At 41.3% G+C, this 21,075-nt stretch overlaps 1 protein-coding gene across 1 annotated transcript in view; it reads left to right on the top strand.

Annotated features, from left to right (window-relative positions):
- LOC133386825 (waprin-Enh1-like) overlaps positions 1-1,387 on the top strand; it is a 44,691-nt gene extending 43,304 nt beyond the window's left edge. The window contains exon 6 of the mRNA XM_061630593.1: positions 1,299-1,387. Coding sequence (XP_061486577.1) covers positions 1,299-1,303 — 5 coding nt within the window. The 3' untranslated portion in view covers positions 1,304-1,387. The remainder of the gene's footprint in view (positions 1-1,298) is intronic.
- The last annotated feature ends 19,688 nt before the right edge of the window (positions 1,388-21,075 follow it).

The following is a 21,075-nucleotide window of genomic DNA, read 5'->3' as shown; positions in this document are numbered from 1 at the left end:
AGTCATAAAATGGCTGTCCTGGGGGGTATGACATACTACAAAATTAGAGAGAGTCCAGTAGTTGCTGCTTCTCCCCACTCCCCCTGACAACCTCAGGTTTACCATGGGAAATCAGCTATGTTCTGTTGGTCCTGACTGTGATGATATGGCTGTTAAAGGCACAAGACACTAATTTTTCTCAATGCCAATCCTAAATCAAAGTCTAAGCTGCCACCCTGTACCCACTTAACTGGGGATAGGCCCCATTAAAAACAAAGAGACTAACTTCTAAAGTAGACATGTATGCTGTAAATGAACTATACACTGAGTTCTTAAAGAGTGCCTGGACATCAGTTCTTGCACAGCAGGAGACACGCCTAAGCCTCTTTGCAAAGTTTTCACATTTCACATTTGCAATATGGGGAGGGATTCTTTAATATTCACCCACACTTATTGTGTATTAGTATTTAAAGAAAGTAACTTCTAGGGAGCACCTAACTGCAGACAAATCCACTATAGGAAAGATGCATCCCGGTTGCTAAGTAAACAGGCAGGGTGAAGTACAGAGATTGCAAGGCAAGACCGAAACAGGAAAAGTACACTAAAGGGGAGGGAAAAACAGACGCTCTTTAGAACTCCAGGAATACCTATTGCCTGGTGTCCAAACAGTTAACTTATTCATTACAGCTTTGACTTTGCTCATTGGCTAAACATTCAGACTGGCAGGAACAGACATGCCGACTCATTTGACAAAAATTGCTTAGAAGGGTACCTGCACATTTTGCTTCATAGCTTACTTCCTATGAAGGCTAGAGACTTGCTTTTTAAAAAATGAAAGCTCAGAGTCTGGGGGACATTTGTGGGGTGCCAATGGATCCTTGATGGATGCTATGGTGCTTATGGGCACCAAGGTGGTGAGCCTTAGAATAAAAAGGAGAAAGCATCCTGTCAGAATCTTATCTTTTCTTCTTATAGGCAGTTCAATATTATTCACGGTACATTCATATTACATTGCATTGTATATTACTGCAAATCCAAGAATGAATAACTATAACCTAGTTATTTGTCTAATTATGAACCTACATATTTTGTTTTTGGCATTTGTTAGGTCCTAAAACTTTCACCAGTGCTATCCCATATCCAAAAAATGAGCAGTTATTTTATGTACTAGAGCAGCCAAGGCCAACAACTTCTTCTCTGTCACCTTCAGACAGGACATGAAAATTGCTAATCTACACTGAACCATTCAGAATGTCAATAACTCGTTTGTGATGGTAGTATTTAATCCAGTATATATTTCTTCTTCTTCTTTCCCTTAGTGTAAATTCTTACTTCACTGAAGGATACCCAGCACCAATACTCTACATGTGCGAAAGTTCTCGTGGTTGTGACTCACCAGTCAATTACTCACTTAATATGTAGGAGGATAATCCAGCTGAATGATTAATTGATATTCTCTTTGGAAGTAATATGTTCAGACTGATCACCAGGAAAAAGTGCTCAGTGTTTGAAGAGCTGGTCTCTTAAGACCAGCATGGCCTTGATTTCGAAAGGGAAATGGTAAACTCTCCATTCATGTATTCAGCTTCACATTCACTGTCAAGCAAAGTGTCAAAATAACACTCTACTGATGTGCAATATAAGTCAGCATTCACCAACGTGAAAGAGAGTGGAGGGTTTTTTCATGGGAAGGCCTGGGCTTTTATTCTGGTTTTAGTTGTGTAATTAGATGCAGTTGGAGCTACATGAATATTTACCAATAAATGATTATGTCCAACAGTTGTGTATGTCTTGGTTTCTAATCGAATGTGTTGAGGTGTGGCAAACAGGTATTTCTGAGCTTGGAACTATGTACAACGCCTAGCAGCATAGAGCAAGTGCAATGTGATGCTCTTCTGCCAGGCCAATTTAATGAAAGCTTGAGGACGGTCATTCTGTACTCCATGCCAATCTTCCCTTGTCCCAACAATATAATTCCAGGGAGTCTCTATATAGGGATAAAATGATTTGTCAATTTCTGGTTCATTTAAAAAGATCTGCATGAAGATTCATATTTAAACTCATTCTATTACAAAACACATATTTGAACACATATTTCATCTCAATATATACATTTCTAAATGTGTTTCAATCTAAAATACATATTTCAATACAAATTTAGAGAAGTGTGAATGTATTTATTCATTTTGTTAAATGCATATTCCAACCTTCAACATAAAGGTTCCCAGTGTGGCAAATGGAAAAGACAAAAAAACAAGACAAGCAAGATATTAAAAAAGAGGAACATTGAAATCAGTAATGACAAACGGTCCAGCAGCTAGTACCACAGATTTCAGAAACAGGTCTGACTTCATGCCTAGCCCTAGATATAATTTATATAGGGGGCAACCAAATCTTTGTGGGGAGGGATTTCCACATCTGGGGTGGTATAACAGAGAAGGTCCTGTTCCATGTTGCTGAACCACAAACTATGCATTTTGATAGAACTATGAACAGGGCCTCTCCTGCTGCAGAACTTAAAAGGACAAGCTGATAAGGGAGGTACTTGGTTTCTAGGCCATATAGGGCTTTGTAGATCAACGTCCACACCTTATTCAGGCCCAGTAGTAAATAGGCAGCTACAGCAGATCTTTGAGGATGTCTATAATATGAACCCACTTCATAATACCAGTAAATAACTTTTGTCCTGTGTTCTGCACCTGCTGCAGTTTTTGAACCATTTTAAGGGCAGCTACGTGTAGCATGTGTTGCAATAGTCCAACTGAGAGGTTACCAGAACATGCAGTACTGTAGCTAAGCTATCCCTGTCCGAAACGGTCTGTAACTAGTGAATCAGTTGGAGCTGGTCATAAGCACCCCTTACAACACAAGCCCCTTGGGCTTCATGAGACAGCAAGGACTCCATGAGCACCCTCAAGCTCCTGCTCCTTCAGGGAGAAACAGGCTGTCTTCCCAACTCCAGGACTTAGGAACCTCTCATCAACAGTACCTCCATCTTTTTCGGAATCATCTTCAGTTTATTGGCCCTCATCCAGCCCATTGCTGCATCTAGGCACCAGTCTAGCACCTGATTCAGATGCACTAGAGGAGGAATGAGGTACCTCCAAAGCACAGAATTTCACAGTGCATCTGAGGGGGCTTGCATTGACAATGCCTATGAACCCCGCTTTCTCCATTTGGAGCTGTGGTTTGAATATAATCCATAACTACAACAGTCTTCAAAGGGGGTCACTGTAACTGCCAATCAGCTGGTCAGCAATTACAGTGATCCACTTTGAAGTTTGACTGGGGAGGGTGATCCCACTCACAGTTCAAAATTGCAGTGCTGAGGGTGAGGGAGTTAAGAGTCCAGCCCATTGGCCAGATCCAATTCTCCACCCCAGATTAGAGAGAAACTTCTATGTCATCAGTATACCCAATATCACTAAATCTCTGATAGGCTCATAGAGCTGTGCACCGGATTCGACTGAGGCCCGCGTCCAGAGCCAAACTGGGTCCATTTGGATGTTTTTAGGCCTTGGCCAAGTCAGGTTCTTCTGACAGCGATGGATCGCTATGGGTCGGATTCAATGACCCAGAGTGACCCAGCTCCGTCACGGAGCATGGCAGCAGGCAGGAAGAAGAGGGCAGATGCAGCTCTCTTCTGGGGGAGCTGGTGCTATTTTATAAGGGGTTTTCCTGAAGGAAAGACCTTTGCAAAAAAGCACCATGTAGGATAAACTGACCCCATGCTCAGTTGAAGGGGAGAAGGAGACACAAAGCTGTATGTTTAATTAGGGTGGTTTTTTTTATCCTAGTTAAACATGAGCCTCCCTCCCAAACTTATTTGGGAGTGTCTTCTTTTTAATATGTTATTAGTTTTCAAAATAAGTAACTACAAATAACGTAATATGCTGTTACATAAATAACAAGAAATTGAGTACATATAAATACAAGATTGATTATGTAGATCATGAAAAACTATGGAATGCTTTAAAAGAAATGGGGGTGCCACAGCACTGACTGTTCTGATGCGCAACCTATACTCTGGATAAGAGGCTACTGTAAGGCTAGAATATGGAGAAACCGGTTGGGTCCCCATTGGAAAGGGTGTGAGACAGGGGTGTATTTTATCACCCTACATGTTTAACCTATACTCTGAACTTATCATACAGAAACCGGGATTGGACCAAGATGAAGGAGGTGTGAAAACTGGAGGGAGAAATATCAATAATTTAAAATATACAGATGATACCATACTCTTAGCAGAAACCAGTAATTATTTGAAATGAATTGTGATGAAAGTTCCAGAGGAAAGCACAAAAGCAGGACTACAGCTGAATGTCAAAAAGACTAAAGTGATGACAACAGAAGATTTGTGTAACTTTAAAGTTGACAATGAGGACACTGACCTTGTCAAGGACTATCAATACCTTGGCACAGTCATTAACCAAAATGGAGACAATACTCAAGAAAGAGGAAGGCTAGGACTGGGGAGGGCAGCTATGAGAGAAACAGAAGAGGTCCTCAAATGCAAAGATGTATCACTGAATACTAAAGTCAGGATCACTCATACCATGGTATTCCCGATCTCTGTGTATGGATGTGAAAGTTGGACAGTGAAAAAAGCGGACAAGAGAAAAATCAATTCATTTGAAATGTGGTATTGGAGGAGAGCTTTGCGGATACCATGGACTGCAAAAAAGACAAATAATTGGGTGTTAGAACAAATTAAACCAGAACTATCACCAGAAGCTAAAATGATGAAACTGAGGTTATCATATGTTGGACACAGAATGAGAAGTCATGATTCACTAGAAAAGACAATAAAACTGGGAAAAACAGAAGGAAGTAGAAAAAGAGGGAGGCCAAACAAGAGATGGATTGGTTCCATAAAGGAAGCCACAGACCTGTGTGATGTCCTTGTATGTTAAAACCTGTAAATATGGTAAGTGTGGGTTTATTAAGGGATATATGGCAAGTGAATTGCATGAGAGGGGGGAGAACATGGGTTGGAAGGCTGGAGAATGCTGAGTGTTTGAATGGCTGAAGGTATAAATGGGAGGATGACAGTTGAGAGGGGGTGGGTTGGTGAGAGTTGTTGGAGAGTCGTTAGTGGAGAGTTATTTGGATGGGTTTGTTGGCAGAGTTCTGAGGGAGGGTTGGATTATATCTGGCTGATATTTAGACAGTATATATATGACCAGAAACATAAAGAGTGACACTATATGAAACCATATGCTTGTTAAACATTCCTAAAGTAATCTTTTTATTTCCTGGTGTTATCAAATAAATATTTTTATTGGTTTACCAAAAGCCTGATCCTTGGCTGGGAATACACAGACCAGAAGGGAGGGCAGGGTAATTACCAAGGCTGAAGGGAAACTGTATCATATGGTGGCAGCGGTGAAGGGAGATATTGTAACATCGTCAAGTATCCAGAGCAACCCAGGATTGTATGCTTTATAGACAAAGATACAAGGGGGTTGTGGACAGCAAGGGCACCCTTGTTACAAAGTAACAAGCTATAGAGAGACTGAGGCAAAGTCTCTAGCAGTATTGTTTACAGGGAGTGACTGGTGGTGCTGCCTAGCAGTGGGATCTTGTGAGATCTGTGCTAGAGCGGAGTGAGAAAAAATAAAAATGACGATCCTGACTGGTGGTGTCCTGAGGTGGTGCCTAGTGAAAGGCGGTAGCCACAAGCAGGTGGGAACCTGACAGCAGGAGCCAAAGGAGGGAACGTCACAACCTGAACTTACAAGATCTCAACAGGGTGGTTCATGACAGATGGTATTGGAGGTCTCTGATTCATAGGGTCGCCATAAGTCATAATCGACTTGAAGGCACATAACAACAAACGTACAAGATACTCATGACTATAGGAAGATATGTCAACCATTTATCAGATTGGTACAGAGCCATTTTGTTATATCTTATGAGAGAAGCAGGTGAGATGCACAAAGAAATCATAGAGGAAATTAACATATTAGTTCCTGAATACTGCTCCCCTGACATATTCTCATCATAATTGTACTTGAGTTGAAGGTGGTTGTAATAATTGATCAGCCTGGTTTACATAAGACAGAAAAGGATGCCATATAGCTTCAAATTTATCTTTCTTGGCTTGCACATAAATAATCCTGTTCTGGTATGCAAGGCGCTCTGAAAAAGCCATGTCCCAAATTTTGTCGAACAACCCCTTCATAGAAAAACTTGTAGTTTTCCAGTGGGAGGCTAGTTCTTGTCTTGCGGCAGCAAGAAGGAGTGCAACTAACTCCCAGTGTATTTAGTGAAGGCCTATCTGAAAGATCTAACAGCAAGAGAGCAGTGAAGGTTCTGGCACTACTATTTGCCTGATGACATCACAAATTTTACTAAACACATTAATCCAGAATTCTTTGGCAAAGCCGCATTTCCACCATAAATGAATGAATGAACTAACTTCCCCACATCCTCTCCAACATTCTCCGGAGATGGTTGGGTTAATCCTGTGTAACTTCAATGGCGTCTAGTGCCATATTTGGGAGTGTCTTTGAGCCAAGGCAAGTGGTCCCCGGGTTGACCCAGGGCAGATGGACGGGTCTGTTCACAGCCTTAGTGACTGATCTAATATAAAAATACTCACTATAGAAATCAGTGGCAAGTCTCGCATCAGTTTTAATAAGGCAAGACTGCAGTGGTAATTTCCAGTTGTAATTTCCAGTTCTACAAAGACTGTGTCCAGTAGTACTGATTGCTTCCCAGACAGTTGTTTTCTGTTTGTAAATTTTCTTGAATTTAACAGACAGTTCTTTTCTCATCCAATTAATTTCACATTGTTATTCACATGTTTTAGGGGTATTTTGTTGTCTTCCTTTGAGCATGCTCTAGCTTACTGAGTGGATTCAGACATTCATACTTCAATGTTTTTCGGAGCTAGAACTGATTTTTAAAAGTGGTAAATAAGAGGTATATGGTGAAACGTGATCAGTAAAGCTATTCACTAATAGGCAAAAAACCTTGCAGTTTAAGAACGTACCTATAGCCCACAGCTATTTCTATCAAACTTTAAAAAGCAGGGAAATTGGGCAGCTATAGTGAATGCACCAGGGGAGCAGGAGACCTGAACTCCTCTCTGAGATATTGGACTGCCCTACAAATTGGTCAAAATGCAAACACCATTTGGGTTGGTCTTTCACAGTCCAATCCACTTGCTGTGTAGCTTGGAAGAATTTGGTAACATGTGCCTCTGAGCATATGGTGAGTGGTGGTAACACCTGCCATCTCTAAAGATAATTATATTTTTGTATGTTTGTTGGTGTTCTTCTTACTTTGCTTCTTTCCTATCTTACTAATGTTTCTACAGAGAATCTAAACAAGAAAATTTTATTTCCCTCTTTATTCATCCGAGAAATCTGTGTCAAATTTATTTTTATTAATTTCAAAGCCTTTTTATTGGTCAGTGTCATATGATGGTGAAGGGAGCCTTTTGTGTTTCAAATTGGAGGTTATGTTCTATTTCTATTTTGGGTGCATTAACAGTAGAATCTGAAACTGCAGTTTGATGTAAAACCAGACTGATTACAATATGTTGCTACTTCAGCAATGACTCTAACTGTTGGAAAAAAGAGGATGCATGTTTTCAGCCAGCTATATTTAAACCACTTCATTGAAGGCAAGGTGGGCATGGTCAATTAAAAACATAGAGCACACCTAGCATTGTGCTAGAATATATTTCACCTCCCACTGTTTTATCTTGTGCAAATTGAGACACTGCTGAGGTCCACTGGAGACTAAGTCAGTGCCATTATTCCACAATTATGTTTGGAGTTTTTTTAGTGTAAATTTTGCAAAGTGTTGCTGTACTTCACATATTCACAGAAATAGAAACAAAAGAAAATGATTTCCTATAGGAAACTTCACTAAAATTGCAAAGGAAATCAGACATATTCAAAGTGACCATCTGAACTATATCAACTGTCTTAATAATGTTGCTGCCTCCCTGCTAAAACAAGATCAGCGCAGCACATGTCTTCTTTTTATCATTTGGGCTGGTTGCAGGTGTTGCCACCACTCACCATATGCTCAGAGGCACATGTTACCAAATTCTTCCAAGATACACAGCAAGTGGATTGGACTGTGAAAGACCAACCCAAATGGTGTTTGCATTTTGACCAATTTGTAAGGCAGTCCAATATCTCAGAGAGGAGTTCAGGTCTCCTGCTCCCCTGGTGCATTCACCATAGGTGCCCAATTTCCCTGCTTTTTAAAGTTTGATAGAAATAGCTGTGGGCTATAGGTACATTCTTAAACCGCAAGGTTTTTTGCCTATTAGTGAATTTCCCTGCTTTTTAATACAGGAGGTAAGAAATGGGATACTGTGCAAATTTGCTGAGAATGGATTGATCATTTGCATGCTTATTGAGTTCAATGGGATTTACTCCCCTGCAATCATGCTTAGGATAGGTGAAGCTGACCACAAAGGATGGGGAGGGGAGGAGGAGGAGGGAGGGGAGGAAATGCAGAGGCGAGCAGGGAGAGGGGAGCAGGCAGGAGGGGGAGGGGTGGAGAAGGACAGGTTTGATCATTTGCATGTTTATTGAATTCAGTGCTATTTACTCCCGTGCAATCATGCTTAGGATAGGTAAAACTGGGCAGGGGAGGAGGAAGAAGGAAGAGGGCAGGGGAGGAAGAAGGGAGATGACAGGGGAAGGAGGGGGAAGGAGGGGAAAGCAGGTTTGATCATTTGCATGCTTATTGAGTTCAATGGGATCTACTCCTGTGCAATCATGGTTAGGATAGGAAAAACTGACCATGGGGGAGGAGGAGTGGGAGTGGGAAGGGGAAGGAGTGCATTGGAGGGGGGCAAAGGAAGGGGGGAGGGCAGGTTTGATCATTTGCATGCTTATAGAGTTCAATGGTATTTACTTCCGTGCAATCATGCTTAAGATAGGTAAAACTGACCATGGGGAGGAGGAAGGGGAGGGGGAGGACGGGAAAGGGGAATAAATAATAATAATAATAAATTTAATTTTTGTGTCGCCTATCTGGCCGAAGCCACTCTAGGCGACGTACATATTAAAATTCAATAAAACACAATATAATTACAGAATAAAATACAATGCAGTCAACACTAATGCAGGCGTAAAACTATGTAGGGCAATCAGAAACAATAAACAATCACAGAAAAATTAGCCCACCCCGGAGATCCCAAAGGCCTGTCCAAAGAGCCAAGTTTTTAAGGCTCGGCGAAATGTATCCAGGGAAGGGGCATGGCAAAGATCAAACGGGAGGGAGTTCCAGAGAGTGGGGGCCGCCACTGAAGGGAGAATTGAAAGGGGATGGGGATGGGGAGGGAGGGGCAAAGGAAGAGGGAGGGAAGGGGCAAAAGGGAGGGGATAGCAGGGAGGAGAAGGGAGGGTGGAATTTATTATTTGCATACTTTTTGAGTTCAATGGCATTTATTTCTATGCAATCATGTTTGAAAATAGAAATGGACTGCCTTCAAGTCGATTCCCACCTATGGCGACCCTTTGAATAGGGTTTTCATGGTAAAAGGTATTCAGATGTAGTTTCACCATTGCCTTCCTCTGAGGCTGAGAGGAAGTGACTGACCCAAGGTCACCCAGTCAGCTTCATGAGTGTGTGGGGATTCGAACCCTGGTCTTCCAGGTTGTAGTCCAACACTGACCCAGGGAAGGGGCAGGGAGGGGGAGGGGATTGGGTAGGTGGGCACTGGGCAGAAGGGAAGCCCCTTTCCTTTCAAAAAGTAAAACATTGTGAACAGTATCATTCTTTTTCAGGCTTTCCCCCACCTTTTCATTCTACAGCAGGCACATGTAGCCTCCCACCCAAAGCTGTCCCTGGCCACATCCACACCAGGCCTTTATTTCACTTTGGCCAGTCATGGCTTCTCTCAAAGAATCCTGGGAAGTGTAGTTAGTGAAGGGTGCTGAGAGTTGCTAGGAGACGCCCTGTTCCCCTCACAGACTTTCAGTCAGAGTGGCTGACTGTTAAACCAGTCTGGCCGCTGGAGCTCTCTCAGTGGAACAGGAGTCTCCTCTCAGCACCCTTCACAAACTACACTTCCCAGGATTCTCTGAGGGAAGCCATGACTGTCTCAAGTGAAATTAGTCTGGTGTGAGTGTGCCCCCCCCCCCGATTAGGCAAGCCCAGCAGCTGTGAGTCTGGCTTTTAGAACACTGACAGTTGGTTTTTATTGAGCATGCCTGCACTTATTATAGGGTCCCAGTCAAAATTTATTAAATTAATTAAAAATCAGCCAGGCATTTTTTAAATTTTTAAACTGCAGAAGATGAAGTTCAGAGTATGGGGCAAGCTCTGTATTAGGATTACAGGTACTCTGTGAATATGGCTGATTTTTAATGAATTTCAACAGATTATGAGAACTCTCAGAGAAAAAAGTCCAAAGGGGCTCTGGGTTTCCCCCCCCTCTTTTTAGACTTTGAACTCTCAATTCTCTCTGACTGTTTTGTGTATTGCCATGAAAATTGAAAGGGTTGTTAAGCAAGCGTTTCTGAGTTCAGAACTATACGTTTTGTAAGGTTTTGTTTTGAAATGAGCTTATGGGAAGCATCAGAATGGTATGGAGGTACTTTCAATTTAACATTGCGAAATGTGAAAAACCCACGCTGGCTATAGTATACAGCCACTCTCGTGGCTGTATAATAACTCCAAGTCACCAAGGCTATTTTTCTCCCCATCATATACATGGGATAGAGACCAATAAGTGGTAATGGGAATGGAGCTGTCTTTTTTCTCTTCTATATATTTTGGAAAGTTGTCTGTCTGCCTGTCCATCTGTTCTCTATGCATTCAGACACCTTTTAATATATTGTCACCAAATTTGGCATTATGTTTCCTGAGATTGAGGAGCAGGCGCTCATCTGTGTTTGGATACAATCAGACATCATTTTGAATCAAGATGGCTAACTGAACCTTTCAAACCTGCACTGATTTGAACACCTTTTAAGATAGCAACAGCCAATTTTGCATGATGGTCCATGAAACGAAGGAGCAGGGGTTGGTCTGTGTTTGCCTTTCATAGGCAGGCAAAACTCCTCAGACAATTGAGATGGCCTGCAGCTGTGCTCTGGGTAAGACTCTGAAGGCTCATGATTAAAAAATCTCCAGTTTCTGTCAGAGCGTTCTGGAACAACATGATCGCAGTAGCAGCTCTCTGACTTGCCTTGTGGCATAGGTGGTGTCTTGACTTCTTTGTATCTTAACCTTGCTGCCTCTCATGTTGCCCCTCTGTTTTGACTTTGGACCATAATCAGACTTCTCTTTTTGGATAGTCCCTGTGAGTGGACTTGGGACTACTAGATTTGGTTTCATCTGAAGCAAGTCAGTAACCCAATTTTGTATGATGATTCCTAAGATGAAGGAGCAGTTTTTCGTCTTTGTTTGGATACAACTGGATGCCATTTTGATTCAAGATGGTGGACTGAACCTTTCAAAACTGCTTATGTTGTTGTTTCTTGGGATTCTTGATCAACACTACCTACAAGGATGCTAGTCACGAGATATTTTGACATCTCTCTCTGTTAATGAGTTGCATCACATACCTTTTGCGTTACCACAGTTACACAATATCTCACTTTGGGCTGGTTCACATATGAGCCAAGATCCGCATTAAAAATGCTGCTTTTTCCATCATGATTGATTTTGACAGTTCACATACTTCCTCCCTCACTATGAATAAATTGGCTGTTTTTCTTTTTAGCATTCACACGCATGTGCATTTATTGCTATCAGCATTTCGTTGTTGCCGCACCCACACATTAGAATGTTAACTGTGGAGGCGGGGAAGGGGCGGTGTTTCCCTAAATGAAAAGAGGAATAGGAGCTTGAAAGAAAGGGAATCACCAACAGCTGCCCCCCTACCCTGCAGGCTTTCTCCCGTCCCCCCTGCTCCCACCCATGGCTGTTAGGCTGTCTCTGTGTGAGATTGGTGTGCCTTTGGCACCCCGGGACAAGGCTCAGCATACATTCTGGGAAACATTAAAAAACCCCAAACAATTATCTTTAGAGAGACATTAAAAGCAGCTACTAAAGGAAGCATTGACCATTTAATATTATTGCTCTCTGTGAGTGGGATGAGTGGAGCAGATGCTGGGATGAGATGCCAAGGCAGCTCCCCTTTCCCCTGTGCTTTTGGGCACTTATAAATTACCCCAGCGGCACCTTCGCCAGCCTCCTTTCGCTGTGGCTGTGTGCGCTTCAAGCCTGGGTGTAGCTCCAGTGAGCGGTGCGTAGCAGCTTGTGGATCCCCCCTCCCGTAGCTCAAGCTAGAGAGCCGGCCAAGGCTGAGGGGGAGTCTTCCTCTCTGGTGGTGGGGCAAGCAAGATTTCTTCAGGAAGGAATTTCCCGAGCTCCAGCTCTTCCCTGCTACCCTCGGGGAGTTGTTGGTGTTGCTGCAGAGAGAGAAAATGAAGGGGTGGGAAAAAAACCCGCTCACATCACATGCAGAGAGCTTTCACAGAATTAGATATTCTAGGGTGAATAATTTGGATGAATGTGATTTCGTTTAAAGGAGCGGGGGAGGAAATGTGTTGGGGGAAAGCAGGAGAAAGGCGGGGAAAGGAAGGCAAGAGCGACTGTTAGTTGCTTCGTCAATGGCAGGAAACAAAATGATACCCAGAGACAGTTAAAGAGGCAAAGAAAAGGGAGGATTTAATGGTGAAGAAACTGCGCAGCCAAGAAAAGGCGCTTAAAATGTAATACATGGTAGAAGAGCACAGAGGCAGGTGATGATCTTAAAAGCAATTTTGGGGTTTTGTCTCAACAATTTAATACAGATTTAAAGGCAAAAGCAGATGAACGTACTCGCGTTGGCAAAAACGTCATGCAAACGGTCCAAATTTAAAGGATCTGCAAAAAGCATCAGATCCACATTATACCGGCATCTGAACAGGCCCTAGGTTACTGTGAGCCTGTCAGCTTTTGAAATTCTAGACAAATGCAAAGGAACCACAATAGATAACAATAGACTTTCCTCTTCTCCCAGGCATTTTAGCATGTGTTTTTAAATTTGTATATTTGTTTTTAATGTTTTTAATTGTTGTAAACCGCCCAGAGAGCTTAGGCTATGGGGTGGTATACAAGTGTAATAAATAGATAGATAGATAGATAATGTTACATGTATCATGTCTTGTGACTCCAAGACAAGATATTTCCTGGCTTCAAGCAGAACATCTAGTTAGGCAAGTACTTCCTCTTCTTTCCTCCTCCTCCCACAATCTATCTGCTTTGGACATTATAAAACCTCATTTGGGTGTAGCTTGTTCAAATGAACTTCAGCTCTTGAAAGCATCATGAGAACATTTGGCATCTTGCTCTTTTGCGGTCTTCTCACACTGTTGACAGTGGTGCCATCTGCATCTGGTCAGAAGCCAAGTAAGTGCAGAAAAACAGCTTCCTCTAATTTTTCTGACAGGATTTATGTGACAAACTCTGGTCCTTTCGGAGTGTAGAACCTGGGCGGGAGCTCATCTGAAGACATCTGTGTATGGCCTCTGTGTCCATCAATCAATTTCATTTGCAATACAAGAGCTTACTTGACTTTTAATAAATAAATAAATACTGTAAATAGACCTCACAGGAACTTAAGTGACCGCTGAAGCTTTCGGCTGCTATGTTGCTTTACGTGTTTGTGTGTGTGTGAATTGCATGTGTTTTTGTGGGAATGTCTTTATATATCAAAGAAATTTTACTTAAAATGCTTATGTTTGGGGGTGGTGAGGCAGTAAAGTTTAAGATCAGAGCCTAGGAGCTTGATCAAGAAAACAGATCATTCAAAATTACACAAGTTTTATTCAGTGTTCTCATTTCTCATCATCCATTAATGTCATGTTTTTCATTTACATCTCATACTGAAGAGGAAACAAACCGGACACTTTTCTTCCTTTAAAGAGAAGGAAAGACAGTTTATGTTTTTATTTATAGTTTTATGATATCATGAATTTATGAGCATTTCCCACACATAATTTTGATTGAATATATTTATTGTTCTATTTGTACGGGGAGTTCCCCAGTCATGGAGATATATACTTGGCACAGTCATTAACCAAAATGGAGACAATACTCAAGAAATCAGAAGGTGGCTAGGACTGGGGAGGGCAACTATGAGAGAACTAGAAAAGGTCCTCAAATGCAAAGATGTATCACTGAACACTAAAGTCAGGATCATTCAGACCATGGTATTCCCAATCTCTGTGTATGGATGTGAAAGTTGGACAGTGAAAAAAGCGGATAAGAGAAAAATCAACACATTTGAAATGTGGTGTTGGAGGAGAGCTTTGTGCATACCATGGACTGCAAAAAAGACAAATCCTTGGGTGTTAGAACAAATTAAACCCAAACTGTCACTAGAAGCTAAAATGATGAAACTGAGGTTATCATACTTTGGACACATCATGAGAAGACATGATTCACTAGAAAAGACAATAATGCTGGGAAAAACAGAAGGGAGTAGAAAAAGAGGACGGCCAAACAAGAGATGGATTGATTCCATAAAGGAAGCCACAGACCTGAACTTACAAGATCTGAACAGGGTGATTTGTTTGTTTGTTTATTATTTAATTTATATCCCGCCCTTCCTCCCAGCAGGAGCCTAGGGTGGCCAGAGTGGTTTATAACAGATGCTATTGGAGGTCACTAATTCATAGGGTCGCCATAAATTGCAATCGACTTGAAAGCATATAACAACAAAATCCTAATGTTTAATTTGGGGTTCAGGGACACTAACTTTCCATCTTTTTAGCGTTCTTGTGTAGAGTTCAGAGAATAGGGAGCTGGATGGAGACAGAGACCTCTTTTTTTTATCCCACCAGGCAGCTGGTGATTAAAGAAAGGAGGACTAGGGGGAGGTCCTTTTCTGTTGCAGGCATTAACAACTTATATACCAAAGGTAGTCTGCCACTGAACATGGAGGTTCCTTTAAAACTTCCTGGATAAACATTCCATTTGCCAGAATCCATTTAAGGAGGAGGAGAGACAGAAACAGCAGAGATGGCAATATCACTGAGGGTAGTGAGGGGACTAGATGGTTACTGCTGGGCCTTGCGGAGATAAGCAGACAGAGAACAGAAAGAGGGAGATTGGGGGAAGAGAGGAACCCTATGTACAATTACGTGAGGATAAGCTCCATTGTACAGTGAAAGAGTAAAACAAATAGTGAGAAAAACAGCAAAAATCAGTGTGAGAACCATAATTTAAATACTATATAATAGATTTCTAAATGCATTTGGAGGCAAAAACAGCATCAAAACATTTGAAAAGTACAACAGATTTTGGATAACAGTAATCCAAGCCCCCTTTGTACTGAACTGTGGTATCTCTCTGCTTGGCCCTGCTAGTCATGTTCATGACACTGCATTATCCAAATGTGGTAAATACACATGCGTGTGCATGCATGTGTATGCTGCATGCCGAGTATAGGGATGGATCTGTTTTTTTGGTTCTCATATTCTTGCTTTTTCCAGTCTTCACTTCAGTTCTCCACATTTCTGCAGCAATTCACTTAAAAAAAATCCTCATGACAATTCTTCCGCATAAACCCACTTTTATATGCAGCCTTGATTAATGCACACATTTCTGCAAGCAATTTCTTCTAGTAAAATGCAATTTTGTATGTTATTTTCACTAACGTATTCATTTTCTGCACACTTTCCCCTAATATGTGCATTTTTGTAAACATTGGTTGGTTGGAGAGCTGCACTGCAAAATCTTTATAAGTGTGAATTTCAAATGATGGCTGTGTTTTGGTTTTTATATTGTTTCAGAAAGTACAAATTTGATAGATATGGCTTTAAACACACCTAAATTGGCTTTATGGCTTTAAACTGAATCTAATCCCCCCCCCCCATCCCTAGCAGAGTACAGATTCTTGGAACTAATCTATATTATTCTTAAATTACAGAAAAGCCTGGCATCTGCCCACCAGATCCTTATGTGTGTATTCAGGCAGAACCTAATGAGTGTGAGAATGATTATAATTGCAAAGGAAGACAGATTTGCTGCCAAAATAGATGTGCAAAACGCTGCGTGGATCCTGTGAAAGGTACCTGAGAGTATTTTTCCTGTGTATTTTTGAAAAACCACTGAAACTGAAAAGCAAATCCAGTCAACAGAAAACCTGCAAGAAAAGGAACATCCAAAGGGAGGTTGTTTCACAACCCTGTAGTACGTTGTGCGCTTTCCTTATGGCCTTTCGCTAACGTAAAGGGACTGTAAATTACTGGGAATTTTATTGGGCATTATTTCTATGGGAGGAATTACATTGGTTAATACAACTCCATAAGAGAATGCAATTGTATACAAGACCATCCAATGCCAACTTTGGGTATTTTTATTCCGTCAGGGTTTTCAAAGATAGTTAAAAGTCTGGGCCATGTATGGATATTAGTGTTTTTTTGGAGTTATGAAGTTTTCTCTTGTGTATAATGTTTTATGGATGGGGGTTTTTTTTTAAAGGAATTTTATTACTGTATTTTTCTGGGAATTGCATTTTATGGGATTGTGTGTGGTACCAAACCACTTTGGTATCTTGAGAGGCAAAGGGAAGGGTATAAATAAAATAATAAGTAATGGGCAGGGAAGGAGAAAAGGAAGGACACACAGATCTGTTCCTTCTTCTGCAAAAAGCGTTCATGTCAGTGTCAGGGGAGGAACATTTGGGGGTGGTATCATGAAAGGGCAGCAAAGTGTTATTTAATTTATTATTGTTCTGCTTTTCCTGCTAGGGAGGGGAAGAGATGCTTGTGCAATTTTCTGTCTCCTTGGGTACAATCCATCATGATGGGGAGGGGGAGAGAGGAATGCGTGGGATGTGCATGGGCCATTTGCTGCACTGCAGCAAAATGTCTTGAGTAGGGCTTGTGTGCCAATCTGGGAATTTAAGCAACTCTCTTATCAGGATGCTCACTGGCTGAAGGGAACAGGTGTAGCAAAGACAGCAGGTGGGTGGTGCCATAGCACCCCAGCCACTCAAGCTTATAATTTTAATGCAGCCTGCTTTTTTACAATATGTAATAAGCCTACCCAGACATGTAATTTTATTACGTACATTTGTTTTCAAATGGTTGCTACTTTTAATGAACGTTTTATGTAAACTGCTGAGATTTTCCTTTATTAGACAATATAGATTATTAGCTACTCTGTCCCTTCCTCCTAATGGAGCCAAGGGCAGCAAGCAGCAAAGCAATAAGATAATATAATTAAAATGAAAGCCTATGTAGAACATTCAAGAGCATCTAAAACATTTAAATATAAAAAATAAACACATCTGAGTAGTTGCCACTGGGCAAAGATGTCATCTGCATGTTCTCCAAGCCTTTTCTAAGGGGCAGGGTAGAGGTTTGGGCCTGTTGAGGATGGGATCCGCTTGTTGGTGCCTGTTTAATTGCACTCCACTAAACTGGCAGGAGATTCTGTTTCAGGGACACATGGAGGTTCCATTAAGTTTTGTTCTGCTGTTCTTTGCTTTTACCATTCCATTTCCCCTCCTCCCAATATGATATTGTTATCAATGTTTCCCTTCTGAAAAGGAAATGAAAGCAAACATGCAGTGGTCAGTTAAAGCAAAGTTTGATGCATTTTTTAAAAAAATATGTGGTGTTGGGAAAAGCTGGGGAAAGTTGCAGCATTCAGAATCAATCCACAAAGATAGCAAACCTGCAGATCATTGGGAAGTCTGGTGCCAAGTTTGATTTTAGCAAAATTCTTGCCCATCCCTGGCCTGAATACTGCCTTTTTGTACTAATCACAAGTTTCCCTCCTCCTTTATTTCCCAGGATAAGTTCCAGCTGCACCATTGTGCCAAAGACATCCTCCAAGACAAAGAATGAGATGGCATGGATGGTGGCTAACATTCAATTGATCACCCCCATACATTTGTTGCAGGAAGTCACTACTGAGAAGCAAAATATATGTTCCAGGCAATAAAAAATCAGGTTTTATACTTAGTAGTATCCTTATACTGTATCAGTCACAATTCTGTTGTCCTCCTGCTACTAATGGAGAATTTTTATATATCCACACACAGAGTTTGGAAAAGTTACTTTTTTTGAACTACAACTCCCATCAGCCCCAGCCAGCATGGCCACTGGATTGGGCTGGTGGGAGTTGTAGTTCAAAAAAGTAAATTTTCCAAGCACACATATAAACATAGATATAAGAAGACATAGGTTTATGAAATATAACAAAATCACAGAGGAACTAAGGAAAAGGGCCCACAGGCCTTTAGGACCCCCTGAAATCCAATCTCACAGAGAAGCAAGTTCAGCTTGAAATTCTCAGCTCATGAAATGAAGCAAACAGACTTGTGTGTATGATTAACTTTTGATTAATGAGTATATTGTTTATGAGCAAGCACACGTAGTGAGAATGTAACAAGTGCTGGGTGTGCTGGTTAGATTTTCCCATGGTAAAGATGTAAGGTTTTAGTTAAAATTATGGAGAATTCATATATTCCTATCCTCATATATTTTTTTATATGGATATTGATATATAGGTTAAGAAATATATTCTGGGAACCCTAAAATCCTAGCATAAAATCAGGCCTGTAAGCAAGGACTGGATAGCAGGCAATGGTCAAATTCACCTCACTGTGAACTCCTGATTTTGCCAAAACAAGCCTGTGTGTGACTGACTTTAATTAATGAGTATATTGTACAAAAGCAAATGAGCATGTGACCTATGATTGATATTTTAAACTGCTAGATCCTGCGAAACTAATTTTTAGTGAAGAAAAATAGTTGGAAATGACATATATTTTATTCTTGTGTGGAGCAATGGCTCTGACTAGGGGAAAAACTTCATAACATTATCAAGGCAGGAATGAGAGGAACTTTGAGCTTTAGCACACATGTCCTGGTGTGTTTGTAAGTGGGTTTTCATGGTAAAAGGGTATTCTGAAGTAGTTTGCTTTTTATATTCCTCTGAGACTGAGAGGAATATAATCGCCCAGTGCCTTTTTCTTAACTGTGTGGTCTCCAGTTATAGTCCAGAACTTTACTCATAACCCTTGCTCTATAGCTATGCATTTTCTTTAAATTAGGAATGGGATTTCTGAGAAAATATAAGGAATAAGAAACCCTATTGGACCTTAATAGAACTGTGGTGCTCATGAACTTTCAGTCACCCTAATTTGAGGCAAACCCAACTGGGTATCTTTGTACCGCTCAAGGAACGTGTTCTAATATCTCCAGGTGTATTTGGGTCAGCCTGGCCGATCAGGAACAATGAAAGTACAGGGCATACATAAAGGCCCACTCACAATGGTAGAATGTAGTGTATGGTAGTAACTGATTTCAAATGGCCCGGAAGAGCATTTGTCAAGGGGGACAGCAGTGTAGTGAAAGCAGGGAGTTCCCCTCCTCCTACTTTTACTGTCCCAGGAATCAATCCCCAACCTTGGGCAATTGATCCTAGCAACCTGGTCTGCTAGGGCTGTGTATGCTTACACCAACCCTGCACGGTAGTACTGCCACCACCCTTCTATTGGTTAAACACTCTGGGGTGAAGGGACCCCCAGAGCCCACTGAACACCCAAGCTTCTCAGGACCAGAGGCTCAATACCCTCCTGGCCCCTTCAGAAGTCTTAAGTGAAAATGTTCCTCTAGTACACGGTAGTTTGGTCAAGCAGCCAGGACTGAACTTAGTAACTGAACCCCTTCTCTGGAATAAACACACGTTGCTTTAAAATAAGTAAAGTTTATTAAAAAAAGGAAAATAAGAAAAGGGGTAAAGGGTACAAAAGATAAAAAGGTACATACAATTAATTTGGAGCAGCAAATCGAATCCTAAAACCAACACCCAAAAGGGGCAAGGTATATAACAATCAAGATATAAAGGTTCTTGGCACAAAAATGAAAATAATAAAACTAACTGCCTCAATTGTACTTACAAGCCTCAGCTCTGTCTCAGGAGTTAGTGTCCTTCCCCTCAGGGACGGCCAGTCAGGAAGTATAGTGGAGCCACCGCAGAGCATCACCATAAGCAAGGTGGTGCCCACAAGTGGAACACAGCCCAAGAGCTGAGGCCTTCTCTTATAGAGAAAAATCCTTGCCTCAGCTGGGAGCAATCAACTAATTTAGCAGTTCCAGCACAGGAATGATGAAACGATGTTCCCACAGTACCAGGCCCCGTCCCTCCTGGTTTCCCATAACAAGCCGTAGGAGTTTTTACGGCCTTGACGGAACCAGGCCCCTCTTGCTGATAAAGAGGTGCCAATTTGCAGTAAGCTGATACAGCTGGGGCTGTAAAAATCACCGGGTCTCCGGGATGAAAAAATATCAAAGGATTTAACTACCTATGACCAGGGACCCAGGAAAATAATTAAGGGGATCAAACAGGCATGACAAGCAGAACAATGGTGATATTAGTAAGACAGACAGAATATTGGAATAAGAAGTATGTTAAGACAATGACAAATTACCTGTACACATGTTCATGTAACTAGAGAGTAGAATTACCTAATTTTTTCTGATTGGTTTGGAAATACTCCAGGGAGGAGGAACTGTTATGTTATGTGGGAAGGAACTTGCGGGATTGGTGAATTGATGTCACATGCTGCATTTAGTACTGTATAAAAAAGCCTGCAACCAGTGCCTCATTGCCGTCCTCACCAGACACTCTGGGAGGCTGACACCGCATATGCTTATAAAGAATAAAGGATTACCTTTTTGCTTCAAGCCTGTGTCTTCAAATTTTTTCAAGGACCCGCAGTCCAAGGTCCCAAAAATTCTCCAACACTACTTCAAATCCCTGTGTGATAGATGAATAGCCTCTTCCAACCCTAGTCTAACCCAGAAGACCACCATCAGTAGAAATGAGCAACTGATTTATAATTATGATTTATTTATTGGGCATTCCATAGCCCACCTTTCTAGTTCTGGAAGGAAATGCTTATGGTGTCTTACACAACTAAAATAATGGAACAATTAACACACAATATAAGCAATCAGTGATAAAAACAAAATATGTTGCAGTAGATATAATGCAAATAATGAGTCAATGAACAGAAGAAGAAAAAAAGAAGACAGACGAAAGTGTTGCTGAAAGAGCAGAGTCTTTAGTAGACAATGAAACACTGGAAGAGTCTCCCTGGGGCAG

Source organism: Rhineura floridana, chromosome 6 (assembly GCF_030035675.1).
Source record: "Rhineura floridana isolate rRhiFlo1 chromosome 6, rRhiFlo1.hap2, whole genome shotgun sequence".
NCBI lineage: Eukaryota > Metazoa > Chordata > Lepidosauria > Squamata > Rhineuridae > Rhineura > Rhineura floridana.
The sequence above is the reverse complement of the archived record's forward strand: the minus strand, read 5'-3'. Positions and strand labels throughout refer to the sequence as shown.